The sequence below is a fragment of the Myotis myotis genome, unplaced genomic scaffold, assembly GCF_014108235.1.
Source record: "Myotis myotis isolate mMyoMyo1 unplaced genomic scaffold, mMyoMyo1.p scaffold_m19_p_2, whole genome shotgun sequence".
In the NCBI taxonomy this organism is placed as follows: Eukaryota; Metazoa; Chordata; class Mammalia; order Chiroptera; family Vespertilionidae; genus Myotis; species Myotis myotis.
The window spans coordinates 136,009,907-136,030,230 of NW_023416324.1; the positions used below are offsets into that span (position 1 = coordinate 136,009,907).

The 20,324-nt window shown below is 46.5% G+C and overlaps 1 protein-coding gene across 3 annotated transcripts in view; it reads left to right on the top strand.

Annotated features, from left to right (window-relative positions):
- Positions 1 to 8,990: 8,990 nt before the first annotated feature.
- The window catches only part of ZBTB11 (zinc finger and BTB domain containing 11), a 33,408-nt gene continuing 22,074 nt past the window's right edge, over positions 8,991 to 20,324 (top strand). Inside the window, exons 1-3 of one of the 3 annotated variants that reach the window (XM_036347352.1) lie at positions 9,449 to 9,960; positions 15,569 to 15,804; positions 16,636 to 16,867. In XM_036347352.1, the coding sequence (XP_036203245.1) occupies positions 9,651 to 9,960; positions 15,569 to 15,804; positions 16,636 to 16,867 (778 nt within the window). In that variant the 5' untranslated portion in view covers positions 9,449 to 9,650. Of the gene's footprint in view, positions 9,961 to 15,568; positions 15,805 to 16,635; positions 16,868 to 20,324 lie in introns of all 3 variants that reach the window. The other 2 variants (XM_036347351.1, XM_036347350.1) reach the window with 2 other exon arrangements.

A 20,324-nucleotide genomic window follows, 5' to 3' on the forward strand; every position in this document is an offset into this window, starting at 1 on the left:
GCATGCCAGTTGACACAACAACCGGTCCCTACCTCAGGACCACGCCCAGCCCAGTTCCTGATGGCTTGTAATTCAGTCTCAGAATTAAACTAAAACCCAAAGTGATTTTACTTTGAGCCAGGGAAACTTTGGAACTTATGACAACTCACCAAATGAGATATATGTGGCTTTGAAGCCACAGAATGTCCCACTATCTGAGTCGTAATCATTCTCACTGCGGCCCCAGATGGAGCTTTGGCCTGTGGTTATGTGCCCTGTGGGTTCTGCTACACCTGCTGGTCCCTTAGCCTCTGGAGAGTGCAGTGATGGGGTACAGTGACTGCCATCCTGCACTGTACAGCACCCATTTGGGGATACTTTTTTGGTATCCCAACACATTTGGTTATTTAAAACTCATATACAATGAAGCTCACACTACCTCCACTCTAGAATGTGACCCGAGGTCCACCTCAGCTACCCTCCTGTACAGTCCTGGGTGGGGTATGCTTGTGGATGTCAGCCCTGCCCGCTTTGGCATGTTGCCTATAAGGCAAAATCTTCCAGGAGCCCCGGTACCGCACTATAAAAACCCCAGAGCACGAACCTTGGCCTGCCGCCTGCCCACACCACTGTTGTGCCTGCTGTAATGCCCCACCTCCTTCTCCAGCCTAGAGGTGAGCCCGGGACTGGGTCTCCTCCAGAACTTATTCCCAGCCACCACCCCTCCCGCCATCTGGTGCCAGATTCAGAGCAGCCTGGTTCTGTTCTGAGGCATGGCATCGTTTGCTCCCTCTGGACCAAACTTCCTAGAGTAAAAAGACTCCCAGGTGACGGGATATCAGGCTGAAGTTGATTGCAGGGCAAAGGTCTCCAGGCCATGTGCCCACCAGCAGCTGGGCACAGTGAGTCATCCAAGGGGCTATGCTGTGAATATCCCCAAGCACTGGCCAGGCCTCAGACTACCCTAGGTGGAGTGGACAGCTTAGATGGAGGTGGGTGGTGTCCCAGGCACTCTGTTGGAGGTTGCCCTGTCAGGAGACCAAAGCATAGATCTTGGAGTTTGGTTCCCTAGGTGAAGGGGCATTCATGGGACTCTTGGTGCCTTTGGGTGCTAGTTCTTTGCTCAGTGGGGTGTCCTCGGTGGAGAATTTTGGTGGAGGACCTGTTGTGGGAAGAACATGGATATCTAATTGTGGGAAGGAGCTTGTCCATTGCTCTACCTTAATGTGGAGAGGGTTGGCCCATAGATGCTTGTTGACCACTGCGTGACTACGGGACGCCCTGAAAATATCGGGGACTACCTCGTCTTGGGTCCTGGCTGACTCCTTCAAGGCCAGCAGCCCCCTCTTAACTTTTGGAACTAACACTGGTCTCTCCCTGTCCTCTCCCTCCCACTCCCCTTCTCGATGGGGGACGGTGGCCAGACAGCCTGGGAAGTGGACCCTCCTGCAGCCACACCTGGTCACCTATCAGGGACCGCCCCCCCCCCCCCCCCCCCCCCCCAACATTTCCCAGCCCAGGCGGGAAAAGCCCCTCCTGTCTTCTCTGGGTCTCCGTGCTGGTGTCTGGCTCTTCCTCACTGCCTGCCCTGGAAGCTCCTCCGTAGGGTTTCCCGTCCAGGGTACTACACCTGGGGGGCGAGCGGGGGGCAGCCCCGCGAGTGCGGGTGTGGCCCAGGTACGAGTGCAGGTGCGTGTGTGCCTGTAGCGCAGGTGTGGTGCGGTGGTTGCGTGGGCGGAGGCGTATGTGCAGTGGAGGCGCAGCCAGTGTGTGGGCCGAGCTTTCTTGCCTGGGCGGGGCGGGAAGGTGGGCCCGGCGGGTGAGCCCGCTTTTGCAGGCTAATTCCTGTGTGCGCAGCTGGCGGCGGGCGGGCGGGTGCGGGCGGTGGTTGAGCGGGTAGGTGCGCGGCTGGAGATGCACCGCTAGCGGTGCGCGGGCCGCAAACTAACGCCCTAAGGGCACACCCACTGTTGCCCGCTCCCAGAGGCTGCGAAGTCCCCACGAGGCAGGAGCGAAGTGGGGGAACCCTCCGAGATTTCCCGGCCCGCTGGGCCTGGCAGCCCCTGAGCGGGGGGAGGGGAGAAGGAAGGTGCAAGAGGGCCGCGGGCTCCGCGGATCAGAGAGGTCTGGGGAAGGGCAAGAGGTGGGAGCTGAAAGGAGGGGGAGGCTCTGGTCCTTCAGCACCAGACCCTTCCCATGGCTTGCAGGCCAGTTCCTCTCGTCCCTGCTCCCATCTTCTTGCTTTTGCTAACCACCTTTTGGGTCTTCTTCCCAGCTGCTTGACTAAAGTTAATGGTGCTTTTTATTTTTTGTTAATCCTCAACCAAGGATATTTTTCCATTGATTTTTGGAGAGTGGAAGGGAGGGGAAGAGACAGAGAGAAACCTCCATGCACATCAATTGGTTGCCTCCTGTATGTGTCCTGACCAGGGCGGGGGATCTAGCCTGGAACCGGGGTACCTGCCCTTGATTGGAATCGAACCTGGGACCCTTCATTCCAAGGAAAGTGGAGGGGTGGGCAGGATTCACTACTTCCCCGAACAGTGCCCTAATATGGGCTTATGAAAACAATCACCAAAATCTGAAAACCTTTTATGTGCCGAGAGCTGAAAACAAGTATGTGGTCTCACTTTATTATTTTTTATTTTGTTTCTTTTATGGTTGCCGAAGGAGGAACGCACGAGGCCAAAGGTGTAAGGGATTATACATTTACTAGGTCATCTGTATACCAGATGGGCTGAGTCCCAAAATGGTGCCAGCACCCAGGGACAGGGAGTTAGAGATTTTAAAGGACTCTAGGCCAGCTTTTTCTGGGCCGAGATTCTCTGGGTGGGTCGGGATTCTGGGAAAAGTCTGGAGGGGAGAGATAATGGTCTTAGCCAGTAAGATGTGGTGTAAGTGAAAGGGAATGTCCATTGTGAAGTGGCCTAAAGGTCAGTTCCCAGGGGATGGGGCATCGATTCAATTATTTGATCAGATCTAACAGTTTTTTAAAAAATATATTTTATTGATGTTTTACTGAGAGGAATAGAGTTAGAAACATCGATTAGCTGCCTCCTGCACACCTCCTACTAGGGATGTGTCCGCAACCAAGGTACATGCCCTTGACCGGAATCGAACCTGGGACCTTTCAGTCCACAGGCCGACGCTCTATCCACTGAGCCAAACCGGTTAGGGCAACAGTTTCTTTTTCACGTGTTCTCACTTTAAATTCCTATTGTCAGTTTAAGAAACAGGCACAAAGGGGCTGCTTTGTTCTGGCTGTCGGAGGGGGATCCGGAGCAGTGTGCTCTTAGGCATGAGGGGGAAATGCTCCTTTCCCTCTTGGTGGAAATTGTCAGTGTGGTGAGCCAGGGTGTCCTGTGGAGTGTAGATGGGGACATGCCACCGGGTGGTGCTTAGTGTCAGCTCTCTGTAGTTCACCACCACTTTCTCACAGCCTTGGAGGCCCCTGCCCACCTCACAGCACTGTTCCGAGGGTCAAATTAGACCGTGGCCCTGTGGAGACCCAACCAGCTGGAGAGTGCAATGACTCGTACAGCACACCCACGCAGGCACACTTCTATGCATTCTAACACCATTATTTATTTAAAAGTCCTCTACATCATGAAGCCCACATCTACCCCAGGAGGTGACTCATATTCCACCCAACTCCCTTCTAGTCTGTCCCAGGGTGGCTGTGCATGGGGACATCACCACAGCCCACTTTGGCATGTTGCCTGGAAGGAAAAAGCTCCCAAGAGCCCCTGCACCTCATCATAGAAGCTCTCCAGAGCAGGGGCCTTGGCCTGCCACCCACACCACTGCTGGGCCTGTTATAATGCCCCCACCTCCAGCTTCAGGGCCTGGAAGTCAGCCAGAGACGTCTCTGTGCTCAGGGCCTGGGCCTCCTCCAGATCTTGCTCCCAGTTCCCCACCTCAATTAGTGGAGATATTTAGGGAGGCCCAATCCATTCCTAAGGCACCATTCAATGAGAACTCCCCAGATGAAAATAGTCCCCCAAGTGACATGCCACCAAGTTACCCACCAGGCTGACATTGGTCCCAGCACCTTAGGACAATGAGTCATCCAAGGAAACTTGCTGTGAATGGCTCCAAACACAAGCCCGTTCTCAGCACCTGGCCCCAACCACTGATGTTCAGGAGCCCACCTCTGACAAAGACACAATCGCTACCTTCATACACAGCTCTTGACCTTCCCCCTGACCTGGAAGATAAATTTCTGCCAGGACATCTGATTTTTTATGTTAGCTCTTTTGAGTTTAGGCTGTTCTTCCTGTCCTGTTTCCTGGTCTTTGATCATTATGAGTTTTAGAGAGGGGGAGGCCTATGAGACTAGTTCTTCCCTCTATGGCCGATGGGGGTACCACCTAGGAACTAGGGACATAGCCAGGACCAAGGCAACCAGGAGAAGATGGGAGGTATGTGAGTCTTCTCTATACACTCTGCACCATGTGGGCTGAAGATTCTCAAGGACACTTTGATAATGTGGTGAATGAGGACTGGTATGAGGTGTTTCCTTTCTACCAGGTAGCAGCCACAGGCAGTTGAAGACTTGGGGAGGTTGAGGAACAAAACAACTCGGGGTTGATTGGACACTTTATGTGCATGTGGGTAGGGCCTGGCAGATGGGGAGCAGGGTTTAGCAGCTGTCCTTTGCTGTGTGGAGGGTCAGCTGTAGTGCCAGAGCAAGGGCTCTACATGTGGATTGGCTGTTGCTATTTTCTGACAAGGGAGTCCATGACAGAGACCCCGGCTTTAGGACCTGCAGGTGGATAGCGGTCTGTGGCTTCTGATTGGTGGCCCCAGGCTACCGTTGGCTGAATGGAGGCTTGACTGCAAATAGCTTAGATGGTGTCCCAGACACTCTATTTGGGAAACTGTATAACCTAGGTTGTCTTGTTTTCAGATTTCAGGAGTCTACAAATAAAATGCTTTGTACTTTATCTTATTTTTTAAATATTTTTACTGATTTCGGAGAGGGAGAGAGATAGAAATATTAATGATGACAATCACTGATCGGTTGCCTCCTGCACGCCCCCTACAGGGGATCCAGCTCGAAACCTGGGCATGTGCCCTTGACTGGAATCGAACCCGGGACCCTTCAGTCCACAGGCTCTCGCTCTATCCACCTAGCCAAACCGGCCAGGGCAAATGCTTTGTATTTTAAATGGCCCATAAAATAGATCCTGAAGTTATTTGAACATACTTTCCCCAATCATAACCTGTAACTTGAGCATTCAGGCAAACATCAAGTCTTCTTTCTAGTTTCACAGAACTGGCTACTTTTTTTTCCCTTTAGATTAAATAAGCATTATTTGACATATAATATTGTGTGAGTTTAAGGTGAACAGATATTGATTTGACCCACTTATATGACGGTATGACTGCCACTGTAGTGTAGTGAACACTTCTGACAATAGGTGTTTGGCTGAAGCTCAGGAGGCCAGCCTGGGCTCCAGGAACTCTGCAGAGTTGGCTAGGGACAGGCGATCCATAGCATATGATGGGAAATGACACAGCTTCCAGAAAGGTTAGGCATAGAGGAGAGAATAACCCTGCGGGCAGATGGAAGACGTGGGACCAAGTGAAGGACAGGAGCACATTGAGGCATTGCTTCCAGAAAGTCCATTGAGAAGCAGGGCTGCAGTATGGGGCATGGATGGCCTGGGGTCTCCGAGAAGGCAGGGTAACTCCGGATGTGGGAGAGGCATTTCTTACCATGAGGGGATCTGGGCTTCTCCCATCCGTGCCCTGAGCTTGACCCTGGGCACTAGGCAGATAGCTGACATTTGGCATCCTCCTAATTTGGCATCCTCCTAATTCCTCCTTCCTTCTCCAGCTGTAGTCTGTGGACTGAATGAATGACCCTGGGTAATTCCCAGCATAGTTGACATTTGGCATTGGTTAAAAGTGAATACATATCATACATTTGTTGCACAAATACTGATATACTACCTTAAAACATCCCCTATTCTGTGGATACGACCAAAAGAGGTAGTTAAACCCATAATAACGTATCTTTAAGAGGTCAAAATGAGGGTTTAATTTCTTGGGGAATAAAAATCACGAGATTAAGCATGAGCAGCAGAGATGTAAGTGAACATGGGATCTTGCTGGTTCATGCCACCTCCATCCCAGGAGGTGATCCACATTCCACCCCAACTCCCCTTCTGTGCCATCCTGGGGTAGGTGTGCATCACCCCTGCTCTTTAGGCTTGTTGCCCGCAAGGAAAAAGCTTCCAGGAGCCCCTGTACCTGCCCATTCAAGTTCTCCGGTGCATTGCCCAGCCAGCGTGGCTCAGTGGTTAAGCATCAGCCTATAAACCAGGAGGTCACGGTTTAATTCCCAGTCAGGGCACATCCCCAGTGTGGAGCGTGCAGGAGGCAGCCAATCAGTGATTCTCTCTCATCATTGATGTTTCTATCTCTCTCACCTTTTCCCTTCCTCTCTGAAATCAATAATATACTTAAAAAGAAAAAAAAAAGTTCTCCAGAGCATGGATCTCGGCCTGCTGTCTACACCACTGCGGGGCCTGCTGTTGTCTCCATCTCCCACTCCAGGGCGTAGTGCTTGTCCTTAGCCTGGAGGAGCTCAGCCAGGGACCCCTGTATTCAGGGCCTGGGCCTCCTCTGGATCTTGCTCCCAGACCCCTGCCTCATTTAGTGGTATGTCCAGGGAGGCCTGGTTCTTATCAAAGGCCCCACCAAATCGTAGAACTCCCCAGATGAAAAGGGCCCCCCAACCGGTGGGATGATGCTCCAACCAAATGAGCCACACTGGCCAGGACTAGTCAGGGGTTTCCATGGTGATACCACAGGCTCCCTGGATCCTAAAGTTTCAGCTGCTCCCTTTGCTGCCACCATGTGATGGCCAGTTCCGAGGACTCAACCTCAGGGAAAAAGAGATCTGACTGCAGGGTAGACAGACTTGTCCTAGGACAGTGATGGCGAACCTTTTGAGCTCGGCGTGTCAGCATTTTGAAAAACCCTAACTTAACTCTGGTGCCATGTCACATGTAGAAATTTTTTGATATTTGCAACCATAGTAAAACAAAGATTTATATTTTTGATATTTATTTTATATATTTAAATGCCATTTAACAAAGAAAAATCAACCAAAAAAGTGAGTTCACGTGTCACCTGACACGCATGTCATAGGTTCGCCATCACTGTCCTAGGGCAAGGACAGAGGAGGGGAGACTCCAAGAAGAGGAAGGGTCATCACACCAAAGGTCCAGGGCAAAGGGAGTGGGCTGCCCATCTGAGAAGATGGAAATGCTGTATCTAGACAGCACCCCATCACCCCTCTTAGGCAGCTATCTGCCTCCTCCCCATCACTGTGGTCAATGCCAGTCCCACTTGCTGCTGGCACCACTACATCCCTGTTCTCATAGAAGAGCAAGTTTAGCTTTTGTCAGGAAGACAACTGGACCACCTGTAAAACATTTTACTAAAACATGTCTCTGTATTGACCCAAACGCAGGAGAATCCAAGTATTAGTGAGCCCTCGGTGCTTTCACAGATTGTGTTTTAGCAGAATCTGAATTGGGTGTAGGAGGATTTCTTCCTTTTTAAAAAAATATATTTTTATTGATTTCAGAGAAGAATGGCGAGGGAGAGATAGAAACATCAATGATGAAAGAGAACCATTGACTGGCTGCCTCCTACACATCCCACATTGGGGATTGAGCCCACAACCCAGGCAGGAGTCCTGACCAGGAATCGAACCTTATGGTTCCCAGGTGAACACTCAACTACTGAGCCACACTGGCTGGGCAAGGGGATTTCTTTAACTTAGTTTTTCTTTGCCATTCCACAATTTGTTTACTTGCAATTTTATGTTAATAGACTTACTTTTTATATTAAATTGATCTTTTTATTGATTTTTTTTTGTAGAAGGAGGAGCAGAGAGAGGAAAACATCAATATGAGAGACATTGATTGGTTGCCTCCCAAACTTGCCCCAACCGAGGGATTCAACCTGCAATCTGGGTTTGTGCCGACTGGGAATCGAGCCCACAACGTTTTGGTGAACAGGATGATGCTCCGAGTCACCTGGCGAGGGCCAAATTGATCTTTAAAGGGCATGGACTTCAGTAGAAGAGTGGTGATGCTGAGCTGAGCACATACACAGCTTTTGGAGGATGGATATGGACATCTACCCATGGGGGAAGGGTGTATCTCCACCTTCTAATTCCTCCTTCCTTCTCCAGCTGTAGTCTGTGGACTGAATGAATGACCCTGGGTAATTCCCAGCCTTCTTAGCTCTGTCTTTCCTCTGGGCCCGGGAACTCACGTACCTAGAGCCACAATCTTTCAAGAATGCGGCCTCGGGTTTCTGGGTCATCTGGAAACCTCTCAACCCCCACCCCAAATACTTGGAGACTGGGCGCATCCTGTTTTGTGAGCCTACTGGCCCCCACCTGTCAGGCTCCTGGCTGGGAGAGGAAGGTGTTGATCTGGAGTTTCAGGACCCAGACAAGCACTGCCAGGACCGGCCCAGTAGCCTAGCAATGTGCTGGCCTGTGGCTCTTGTCTGCACTGCAGATCCAACCTAGGGCCAGGTCAGCAGGCCCAGGGCTCTGGACTACCAGCTAAAAATGTGAAACTGGACCTGCGCTGCAGAATGGGAAACACAATTTAAGTTTGCTTGGGGGGTGGCGGGTGGGGGTGGAATGGAGAATTCCCCCTCTAAGCATATGTAAAAATATGCAAATGAGGTTAAGAAAAGAGCGTTAGCCGTCCTCCACACTCCTTGCCAACAATATTACCTTCGTATGTAGAAAACAGTCTCTATATAATCAGGCCATTCCTGAAAAATCCTGACTATTCCATGGGTAGTTTGAAGCTAGTGGTTGAGGTTTAGTCATAAATTATAACTCTTATCAGTAAATCGACTTTGAGTTTTATAACACTTAACTGGAAGCCACATTTCCGTGCGAATGGGGTCTCTTCGGTTTTATATTCATAGGCTACCATCTCAACCGAAGACTTAAAATCTGATGCTTTTACGTCCTCAGGTGTCTCGGTCGGTGGGGGCGGGAGGAGGGGAACAGACCCCTTTACACCTTAGGCAGGCGACCTCTGTGAAAGGGTCGTTCGACCCACAAAGGGGTCGCGACCCACAGGTTGGCGACCCACAGGTAGAGAATGGCTGCCTTAGGGCATCTCGGATGGAATAACAATTGCCCATCGGATCCCACACATGCTCAGAGCATGGGAAAGAAGGGGGAAATTAAAAGGGAAACTGCCAGGACTTAAGATGTCGGGCCTAAGCCAGCTCCCTCTCCCGGGGAGGGCCTACCCGCTTCCAAAATGTCCTCCCGCGGTCCTGACGTCACTCGACGGGCTTCACCCAGCCAGCAAGCCGCTGGGCTCCAATCAGGGCGCGTTCCCTCGCCCACTGCCCTGGGTTCACGTCACTTCCGGTGGTGCAGCAGCCATTTTCTCAGTCGCCAGCGGATCCCGCGCGCTGGAGAAGTGCAGTTCCCCCTAGTTACCAACTCGTTAGTTCTCCCTCCGCGCTGCGGGCGCGGTCGACGAGCACTCACCACAGGCACGGCCGTTCCTCCCGGCAGCGTCTGCGCAGCAGTAACATCCGCCCGGAGCCAGAGCCGCTGTCGTCCTCCCTCGCCGCTGACAGGCGCCCTCGGGGAGCCCGGGTCAGCGATGTCAAGCGAGGAAAGCTACCGGGCCATCCTGCGCTACCTGACGAACGAGTGCGAGCCGTACGCGCCGGGCACCGAGGGCAATGTCAAGCGCAAAATCCGCAAGGCGGCCGCCTGCTACGTGGTGCGCGACGGGACCCTGTACTACCAGCGGCGGCAGCGGCACCGCAAGACCTTCGCGGAGTTGGAGGTGGTGCTGCAGCCCGAGCGGCGCTGGGGGCTCATCGAGGCGGCGCACCTGGGCCCGGGCGGCACTCACCACACCCAGCACCAGACCTGGCACGACTTGTCCAAGACGTACTGGTGGCGAGGTAGGCTCGCGCCCGCGGCGGGAGGGCGGGCTGGCGGCTGGAGTCCAGTCAGGGCCGGATGACTGAGGCGGGCCTGGGCCTGTGTGCAGAACTGCGCGTCGGAGGGTCCCTCACCCCACTTTTCGAACGCCCCCCGCCGGCTCAGCTGATGCTCGGCGGCAGCGCGGCTGCCAGGCGGAGCCGTGAGGGTGAGGGACGGGAAAGGCGCCGCACTTCCCACAGGAAGGAGGCCTGGGAAGCTGGGGGCGGGCCCTGGCCCGGGGTGGGGCGAGGGGCTTCCTCGGGGCGGGCGGGGGTGGGGCTCGCGAGCGGGGCGGGGCGGGGCCCGCCGCCTTCCCTCGGGGCAGGTTCTGGCGCCGGGCGGCGGTTAGCGAGGCTGCGCGCTGTGCCTTTAAGAGGCCGGGTGGTGCGGACGGTGTGCGGGAGAGGGTCCGCCCGAAGCCCGGCTCCTTTTCCGGTGTGTCCCCCTCGGGTTTGAGCAGCGGGCCTGACGTCCTCGGGACCCGCTTACTCGTAGTCCTCAAGTCGTGGCTCTGCGGTGTAGATGAGGAGGAATGCGGCTACGTGCAGAAGTGATTTGTTTGGAGCAACTGCAGACAGTCATCTGGAGCTTCGTTTTTAGGGCAAGAATTCAATGTCAAGAACAGCGGGCTCTCCTAGTGTGAATGTTTTTTATGTTCTTCCCTTTAATACCAGTGGAAAGCACTGTGTATACCTTGAAAAAATGCGGTTGCTGTGATTGTTACAGTCAGAAGTATAATTCTAAATTTTTTTGGCTCGGTGGAACCAGTGTAGGGAGGAGGCGTGAGCCTGTGGAGTCTGTGAACTGGAGGGGATGGTCCTCGATCCCCACACTGACGGGAGGGGCGCTGTTGAGCAGCTGGCGGGAGCCGATGGCTCGGCTTTGTCGGTGGGTCCGCAGAGCAGTGGTTCCCCACCGGGACGTTCTGCCTCCCAGGCCTGTGTCTGGAGACAGTCGTGGTGGTGTAACCGGGGTGTACTGGCACCTGGTTGAGTAGAGGTCGGGGCTGCTAGGCCTTCTGCAGTGCACAGGACAGGACACCCCCCCCCCCCCCCCAAGAACCATCTGGCCCCAAATGTCAACACCGCAGAGGTTGAGAAACCCTGCTCTGGAGTAAGAAACTGTTCCTCCAGTTGTCTTATTAGAGGACTACCCGCTAAGGTCATTCATTTTACTTTGTTCTGAGTCTTTACTAAGTAAAGAACCCTTTGATGGTAATTTGGTGTTTTATGTGGACTATTTTTCTGGGTACCAGAGAGGTTGACGAGTGAGCGTTATTTAACAAACGCTTGTGTAGTAGTTACTGTGTTGTCGGACACTGTCCAAAGTGCTTATAAATAGTAACATTTAAACACAGGCACCCAGAGGTTTGGGGACTTGGCCGTCACAAAGCTAGTAAGAGGATTCAGATTTTTCTGCATAAGTAATTTCAGCCCTTTGCAGTAATTCCCACTCTTAAATAGTAAATTAACTATGTTTACACAGTGATGGTTCTTGAATGGTTAACTTGAGTCAGATCCTTTCAGCTTATCAACCCTGGATCTGGAAAGTTAGGTTTAAAATGATCCCATCAAGCCCCAGCCGGGTTTGCTCAGTGGACAGAGCCTTGTTGGGCTGAACGGTCGCGGTTTCAGGCTCCTCCCCGGCTTGGGCCCTGGTTAGGGCTTGTGCAGGAGGCATAATGTGTTTCTCTCACATTGATATTTCTGTCTGTCTTTCCCTCTCTCTTCCACTCTCTCTGAAAATGAATGGGAAAATATCTTCAGGTGAAAATAAAATAAAATACAGGAATTTAAAAAAAATAAATAAAATAAAATGATCCCATCAAAACACTAACACTCAAGTTAAAGGACTTGTAAAACATAATAGGGTGGATTTGGAGAGAGTTGATTTACATTAATACCATTTTCCCCCTGCAGCATTTATTATTTTTCATCCTTGTTCAAATGCTTTTGTGTAGTTTCTCAAATGCCATTTGAACTCAACTAGTGAATAGTCAAACCTGTGCTGTATGCAGAATGTACTAAATTGTGTAGAATCATAAAATGTTTAGAAATACAATCAAAATTAATTAGAAAAACTGCCTCTTCTTTGTTTATTTTGGACATGGAAATTTCCATAGCAGCACTTTTTTTAATATGTTGTTATTGATTTCACAGATGAAGGGAGAGGGAGATAGGAACATCAATGAGAGAAAATCACTGATCGGCTGCCTCCTGCTTGCCCCATAATGGGAATCAAGCCGGAAACCTGGGTAAGTGCCCTGACCCAGAATCAAACCCGAACCATGATGTCCTGGTTCATGGATGGACGCTCAACCACTGAGCCATGCCAGCTGGGTATAGCAGCACTTCTTATTCTCTACGTATGTTTTTTACTTAGAAATGTATAGGATGTCCCAAAAAATGTACATATACGCTTTGAATAATTATAAAGGTAGTGTTTATTAAAATATATTTCATTTTCAAAATTGAGCTATCACCTGTTAAAGTGTGTATACATTTTTTTGGGACACTTTGTATATCTTCTCTTACATCTTCTCCCATTCACATACCCATTTACTTTTTCTTATTTAGTAAAATATGAATAAACAAAATGTACCATTTTAGCCATTTTTAAGTGTGCAGTTCAGTGACATTAATTCAAATTGTTATGTAATCACAACTATTCATCTTCAGAAATTTTTCATCATCCCAACCCATTTACTCTCATTTGTTTTACATAGAGAATGAATATCTTTTTTTTACAGAGATAATGAACACCTTTTTCATTTCTTTTTTAAAAAAATATTTTTATTGATTTCAGAGAGGAAGGGAGAGGGAGAGAGAGATAGAAACATCAATGATGAGAGCAAATCATTGATCAGCTGCCTCCTGCACACCCCTACTAGGGATCGAGAATCTCACCCAGGACCCTTCAGTTCTCAGGCTGACACTTTATCCAATCAGTCAAATCAGCTAGGATTCATTTCCTCTTAATTGTATGTAAAATATATATCTGTCCAGGCTTTTTATTGTTTTGTTTTGTTTTAACCTACTCATGTCTCATACAAGTATAGACTTACTATTGACTTTAATATTTTCAGATGCTAGAATATAACCTCTGTTGCTCTCTAAATCTATGCACATGTAACTACCTTTTTAATTTTATTTATTTATTTATTTATTTATTTATTTATTTAAATATATTTTTATTGACTTCAGAGAGGAAGGGAGAGTGGGAGAGAAACATCAATGATGACAGGAATCAGCTGCCTCCTGCACACCTCTACTGGGGGTCAAGCCAGTAATCGGGGCACATGCCCTTGACTGGAATTAAACCTGGGAGTCTTCAGTCCGCAGGCCAACAACGCTCTATCCACTGAGCCAAGGTGGCCAGAGCATAAATACCTTTTTTATGAAAGTTATATTTACTCCTAATCCATTATTTCACAAGTTATGTCTGCTAAAAAATTGTATTCTGTGAACAAATTCAGCAAATTCCTAGGTTAAACAGGTTTTTTTTTACTGTAGAACTCAGAGCTTTTTAATATAATAATATCCATTGTGTGTATCTAAAATGAGAATACAATTTTTGAATTTATGAGTCCACTATGTACTTTCTAGTAAGGATGGGACATAATATAATTTGAGGAATACTGCTTGACTACTGTCTGAAAGTTGAAAGCAAAGAACTTGGTATATTTTGATATATTGAAACTCTTTTCAGGAATTTATTATATACCTCTATCATTTTAGCTAATTAATGAGCCTTTTCATTTGCATTTTATTTGGGAATTGTGAGGAAAGGAATTTCTGCCACAGGGATGGACAAATGTGTTCTTGGGTAAGTAGTATAATATACTGAAAGGTTACATGGTTTCTGGAGGTCCAGCATGCAATTTACTAGATGTGACTTTGGACAAGTTACTTGCCTCTTAGGGCTTCATTCTCCCAGTCTGTAGAATGAGAATTAATTGGTCCTAATTTATAAGGATGATGCGCGCACGTGTGTGTGTGTGTGTGTGTGTGTGTGTGTGTGTGTGTGTGTGTGTGTGTGTATACAGTAAATCCTCATTTAATGTCCTCGATAGGTTATGACTTTAAGCAAAACGATGTATAACAACCAATTTTACCATTGGCTAATTGATATAAATAAGTTAAGTTCCTATTTAACTATTCATCTTGTCAATGTTGTAACAAACTAACATTGAACAAAACATGTCATTCAAGGCAAAGACCTGCTATATATAAAAAGTGTTACTCCCTGCTCCCCACCCCCTACCCCTACCCCAACATTCTGGGTTGGAAGTTGAAATTAAAAATAGGGTTTTGAGAGTGCCTTTTGTACATTCAACTTTTGTTAGTTGTGTATGCTGTTATTTCAGATAAACTTAAAATCTTTAGTGGGTGGGAAAGGGAAGTACATCTGTAATAGTGTCAACAATAAAAAAGAAAACCTAAAATGTCATAGCTTTCAAAAACATGAGATTTCTTTTATAATATGATTACAAGGTTTGGTTGTAGTCTTGTTCAGGTTGCAGATTGGCCCTACCTGTCTTTTTTTGTTTTTTTTTAAAATATATTTTATTGATTTTTTTACAGAGAGGAAGGGAGAAGGAGAGGGTTAGAGAGAAACACCGATCAGCTGCCTCCTGCACACCCCCTACTGGGGATGTGCCCACAACCAAGGTACATGCCCTTGACTGGAATCGAACCTGGGACCCTTCAGTCCACAGGCCGACGCTCTATCCACTGAGCCAAACCTGTCAGGGCCCTGCCTGTCTTTTTTCATCTGCAGTTCAAGCTAAAGTACAGCATCCATCTGGAACATGTTCTTTAAGAGGGGATGAAATTCCGAGAACTGAGGTGAAACAGTGTCTCTCTCTCTCTCTCTCTCTTTTTTTTTTTTTTTTTGTATTTCAGAGAGGAAGGGAGAGGGAGAGAGAGATAGAAACATCAATGATGAGAGAGAATCATTGATCGGCTGCCTCCTGCAGGCCCCCAACTGGGGATTGAGTCCACAACCTGAGCATGTGCCCTGACTGGGAATCGAATTGTGACCTGGTTTATAGGTGGACGTGAAACACTGAGCCACACCGGCTGGGCAACAGTGCCTCTTAAGCTTCTAATGAGACATGGCACATATCATATCCATTGACCAAAGCAAATTGCATGGTCAAACCTGATGTTAGTAAGGTGAAGAAGTATTAGCTTGAGCCACATTATATTACTGTTTATGAAGGTCAAAAACAGTTGAATATTAGCAGTTTCATGTAGCTCCTAATGCATGAATAAGTAGCAGCTCACGTGAAAATGGGCAGTGCTACATAGTGATGGGGAAGTGAATAACTAGAAATAAACAACAAACAGTCTACTTCAGCATGGAAAGAAACCATTGTTTGTAACTTTATATCTTTGAAAAAATGTATCTTAAATTCTAAAGAACTCTGTGTACTTAATGGGGCATGTTTGTGTCTACACATATGCATGCACTGGAAGATACATAAGCATACACAGACTAAATAATCACCAATATAATATATTTTTCAATTTTTAAATAAGAACAATATTACAGTTGACTTGTTAATTTTTATTTTTATTGTAGGTATATTAAAGCAAGTCAAAGATTACATTAAACAGTGTAGCAAATGCCAGGAGAAACTAGATCGCTCCCGTCCAATATCAGATACTTCAGAAATGTTGGAAGAATTAGGACTAGACCTTGAATCTGGAGAAGAAAGTAATGAATCAGAGGATGACCTGAGCAACTTTACTTCAACTCCAACTACAGCCTCCAAGCCTGCAAAAAAGAAGCCAATATCTAAACATGAACTTGTATTTGTAAGTGGAACTTTTCATTTAGCTTTAACATGTGTAACTAGTGTATTAGTGTTTGTAGGCTTTGTGAATTTTTTCTTAAACTACTAAAACTGCTTGAGTATTGGCATTGACATTGAAGATTTAAGCAGGTCTGGGTCTGCAGGGGTTCTCAACCTGTGGGTCGTGACCCCTTTGGTGGTCGAACGACCCTTTCACAGGGGTCACCTAAGACCATCCTGCATATCAGGTATTTACATTATGATTCATAACAGTAGCAACATTACAGTTATGAAGTAGCAACGAAAATAATTTTATGGTTGGGTCACACGTGAGGAACTGTATTTAAAGGGCCAGAAGGTTGAGAACCACTGGGTAATGCACTATGTTGTTGTATACACTAGAAGTATGCTAATATTGCCTCTTCATTCAGCATAAATATTCCTGTTGTTCTCTTCAGAATGTAACTTGTTAATTACTCCTCTCTTTTTTAATGGTGTATAGACAGACAGAATACACTCTGGAAGCAGACTCTGGGCCATGCAGCAAGGTGAAATTAAGCTGGCTAGGTTTTTGTTTTTTGCCTGCATTAGTTTCATATATCATCAGATTTCAGGCTAGTAAGAAGTGAGATGCAGGCTTTCAGTGGGTCAAGTAGAATGAACATAGCAGAAGAGAGTGAGAACAACATATCTTTTCATTTAAATACATATATAATAAAGAAAGAATATCAGGCTATTTCTTAATTAGTGGTATCTTTTAAAAGGGAAGGATGTGTCTTGTTTTAAATTCTGTTAAGGGTAGACATACAGATGATATATGATACAACTCTTGGTCTCACACTTATTTTGATAGGTTGACACCAAAGGAGTGGTGAAACGTTCTTCTCCAAAACATTGTCAGGCTGTGTTAAAGCAACTGAATGAACAGAGACTCTCCAACCAGTTCTGTGATGTTACTTTGTTAATTGAAGGAGAAGAGTACAAAGCTCATAAATCTGTTTTGTCAGCTAATAGTGAATATTTTCGAGATCTTTTTATTGAGAAAGGAGCTATTTCCAGTCATGAGGCAGTGGTGGATCTTTCTGGTAAGAATTTTCTAATACTCTTGCTTTTTGTTTATAAGTACATACTAGAAGAGGCGCGCGCACACGTGTGTGTGTGTGTGTGTGTGTGTGTGTGTGTGTGTGTGTGTGTGTTTCTTACAAACTCAGGGTTAATGCTAAAGTGGAAGAAGCCCACTTACAGCAGCAGACTAAGCTGAACTGAAAACCTGTTAGCAAGGCTTCCAAGGTAGATTTATGGAAAAGGCTGTCATTTCCTATCCACTGCCTCTTAGGTGAGACAGTTGTAGCAGTAGAAAATTATCTGGGATTTTACACTGTTAAAAACAGCTTGAGAAAAGTCCATGACTGCATCAGTGTTGTTACACTAAGTAATTATGTTATTTAAAAAATGACTGCCTACATATTCAGTTGTGGAACATGTTAATTATAGAGCACTTTTGTAGGTCTGGTTTTTGATTTTTAAGATTAATCATTAGAACTCATTAGGTTCAATAATCAACCTGTCAGTGAAGGATAATAAGAATTCCAGGTAGAGGGTTTTTTGTTTGTTTCATTGTTATTGTAAATGAATAATTTGACTTTTGTTTTTGGCCTTATTAGAACTTATAGAAGGGCTTAGCAATCAATAAATGAAAATTTAGTACGAATTAAAATAGCTAACCTGCTGGGATGGTGTGGCTTAGTGGTTGAGCATTGAGGTCACAGCTCTTGCCCAGGTTGCAGGTTCGATCCCCAGTGAGGGCGTGCAGGAGGCAGCCGTTCAATGATTCCCTCATTGATGTTTCTGTCTCTCTCCCTCTCCCTTCCTCTCTGAAATCAATAAAAATATATTTTAAAAAATAAAATAACTAACCTTATTTATTCATTTTTCTCATAATATTAACTTGCTGCAACTCTTGAATTACTGACATCACTGTGTAAAGTGTCATTTCCTCTTTCTGAAACAAAAAGTAATTTTGTCCAAGTATATTAACACTTAACCTAGTTAATCACTGATCCTTTTCTACCTTGTACTTTTTAAACTCATTTCTTCTGGGGAGACAAATACATATATTTTTTTTCTTATATGTGCTTAATTACTAAAAGCTTGACTCATGTGGCTCAGTGGTTGAGCGTCAATCCATGAACCAGGAGGTCACGGTTCTATTCCTGGTCAGGACACGTGCATAGGTTGCAGGCCCGATCCCCAGTGGGGGCATGCAGAAGGCAGCTGATCAATGAATGATTCTCTCTCATCATTGATATTTCTATCTCTCCTTCTCTCTTCCTCTCTCTGAAATCAATAAAAACATATTTTTTAAAAATTTGTTAATCATCTACTGTGTTTGAGGAACTAATGTAAGCTCTGGCAATATGGTGAGCAAAAACTTTTATGGAGCATAGAGTTGTATTACATCCTAGATTAGTGGAGTTTGCTTTTCTCTGGGTTTGGAGACACAGGAGAAAATACTCCTTATAGTGGGCCATCTTAATAATAAAATTCATCACAGATATAGTCTTTTTATATTTTAGTTCTGGAGTTTTTTTTCTATCTTGCATCTGAAGCAGAAAAAAGCATATGAGCGTTTTTCTTTCCCAATTTCTCATTAGCTTGTAGTATATTAAATGTCCGCCCCCAAATAACTGCAATACAACCTCTTTATTAAAAAAATACCTCATTTATTCTTCATTCCATATGCTTATTTTTATATATGTTAAGCAAATATGTTTTATTTTTAAAATTTTTTTTTATTCATTTCAGAGAAGGGAGAGGGAGAGATAGAAACACGAATGATGAGAGAGAATCATTGATTGGTTGCCTCCTGCACAATCCCTACTGGGGATTGAGCCCGCAACCCGGGCATGTGTCCTTGATCAGAATCGAACCCAGGACCCTTCAGTCCTCAGGCCAACACTCTATCCACTGAGCCAAACCAGCTAGGGGTGCTAAGCAAATATGTAAGCCAATAGTAGGTGAAGGAGACATTAAAATTTTTCATTTGCTTTAAATACTAAATAGATAAAGATTGTTTATAAAATACTAGAGGCCCGGTGCATGAAATTCGTGCACTCAGTGGGGGGGGGGGCAGTGTCCCTCAGCCTGGCCTGCACCCTCTTGCAGTCCCGGAGCCCTTGGGGGGTGTCCGACTGCTGGCTTAGGCCTGCTCCCTGGGAGTAACGGGCCTAAGCCAGCAGTCGGACATCCTTAGGGCTGCCACAGAGGCAGGAGAGGCTCCCGCCGCTGCTGCTGTGCTTCCCAGCCCTGAGCCGGGCTTCTAGCTGAGCGGCGCTTCCCCTGTGGGAGCGCACTGACCACCAGGGGGCAGCTCCTGTGTTGTGTGTCTGTCCCCTAGTGGTCAGGGCGCATCATAGCAACCTGTCATTCTGCCATTTGATCAATTTGCATATTAGCCTTTTATTATATAGGACTAGAAGCCCATTTCATGAAGATTCGCGCAATAGGCCTTCCTTCCCCTGGCTGCTGGTACTGGTTTTCCTCTGGCACCCAGGACCTAGTCCTTTGGTCTGGCCGCAGCAAGGCTTGGCTTCAGTCTTCAGTCTTCACTCCAGCCAGAGCCTTCAGTCTTCACTTCGTGCCTGTGTATGCAAATTAACCGCCATATTTGTTGGGTTAATTTGCATAGTTGCTCTGATTGGCTGGTGGGTGTAGCGGAGTGACACCAATTTGCATGCTTCTCTTTTATTAGTGTAGATGTGTGCATTGCCTGGCTGGCATGACTCAATGTTTGAGCATCAGCCTATGAACCAGGAGGTCACAGTTCGATTCCAGGTCGGGTTACATGCTCTGGATGCAGGCTCAATCCCCAGTTGGGGGCGTGCAAGAGGCAGCCAATCTATGATTCTCTTTCATCATTGATGTTTCTATCTCTCCTTTTCCCTTCCTCTCTGAAATCAAAAATATATTTTAAAAAATAAAAATACTTTTAAAAATGTCTTTTTTAATTATCTAACTTAATGTAGTTGAATTCATCTATATTTTTCTTTATTTTGTTTATACTTTAGAAAATTCTTTCCTACTCATAGATATTTTCATACATTGTCTTTTTACATTTTTCTAGTTTTTCTTTTATGTTTAATTTTTAATCTATTTGGAATATTAGTAAGAGATAGGTGTTTGATATTATTTCCCTCCCTATTTTGATCACCACTTTTCTCAGAACCATTTAGTGAAAATTCTATCCTCTTCCTGCCCAAAGACCATGCAGATTCTCTTAGAAAACAATTTTCTGCCCTAGCCAGTTTTGCTCAGTGGATAGAGCGTCAGCCTGTGGACCAAAGGGTCCTGGATTTTATTTCTGTCACGGGCATGTACCATGGTTGCAGGCTCCTCCCCAGCCCAGACCCTGGTCAGGCCTCATGCAGGAGGTAACCAATCAGTATGTTTCTCTCACATCGATATTTCTGTGTTTCCCTCTCTCTTCCACTCTCTCTAAAATCAGTGGGAAATATCCTCAGGTAAGGAAAATAAAAACAAAAC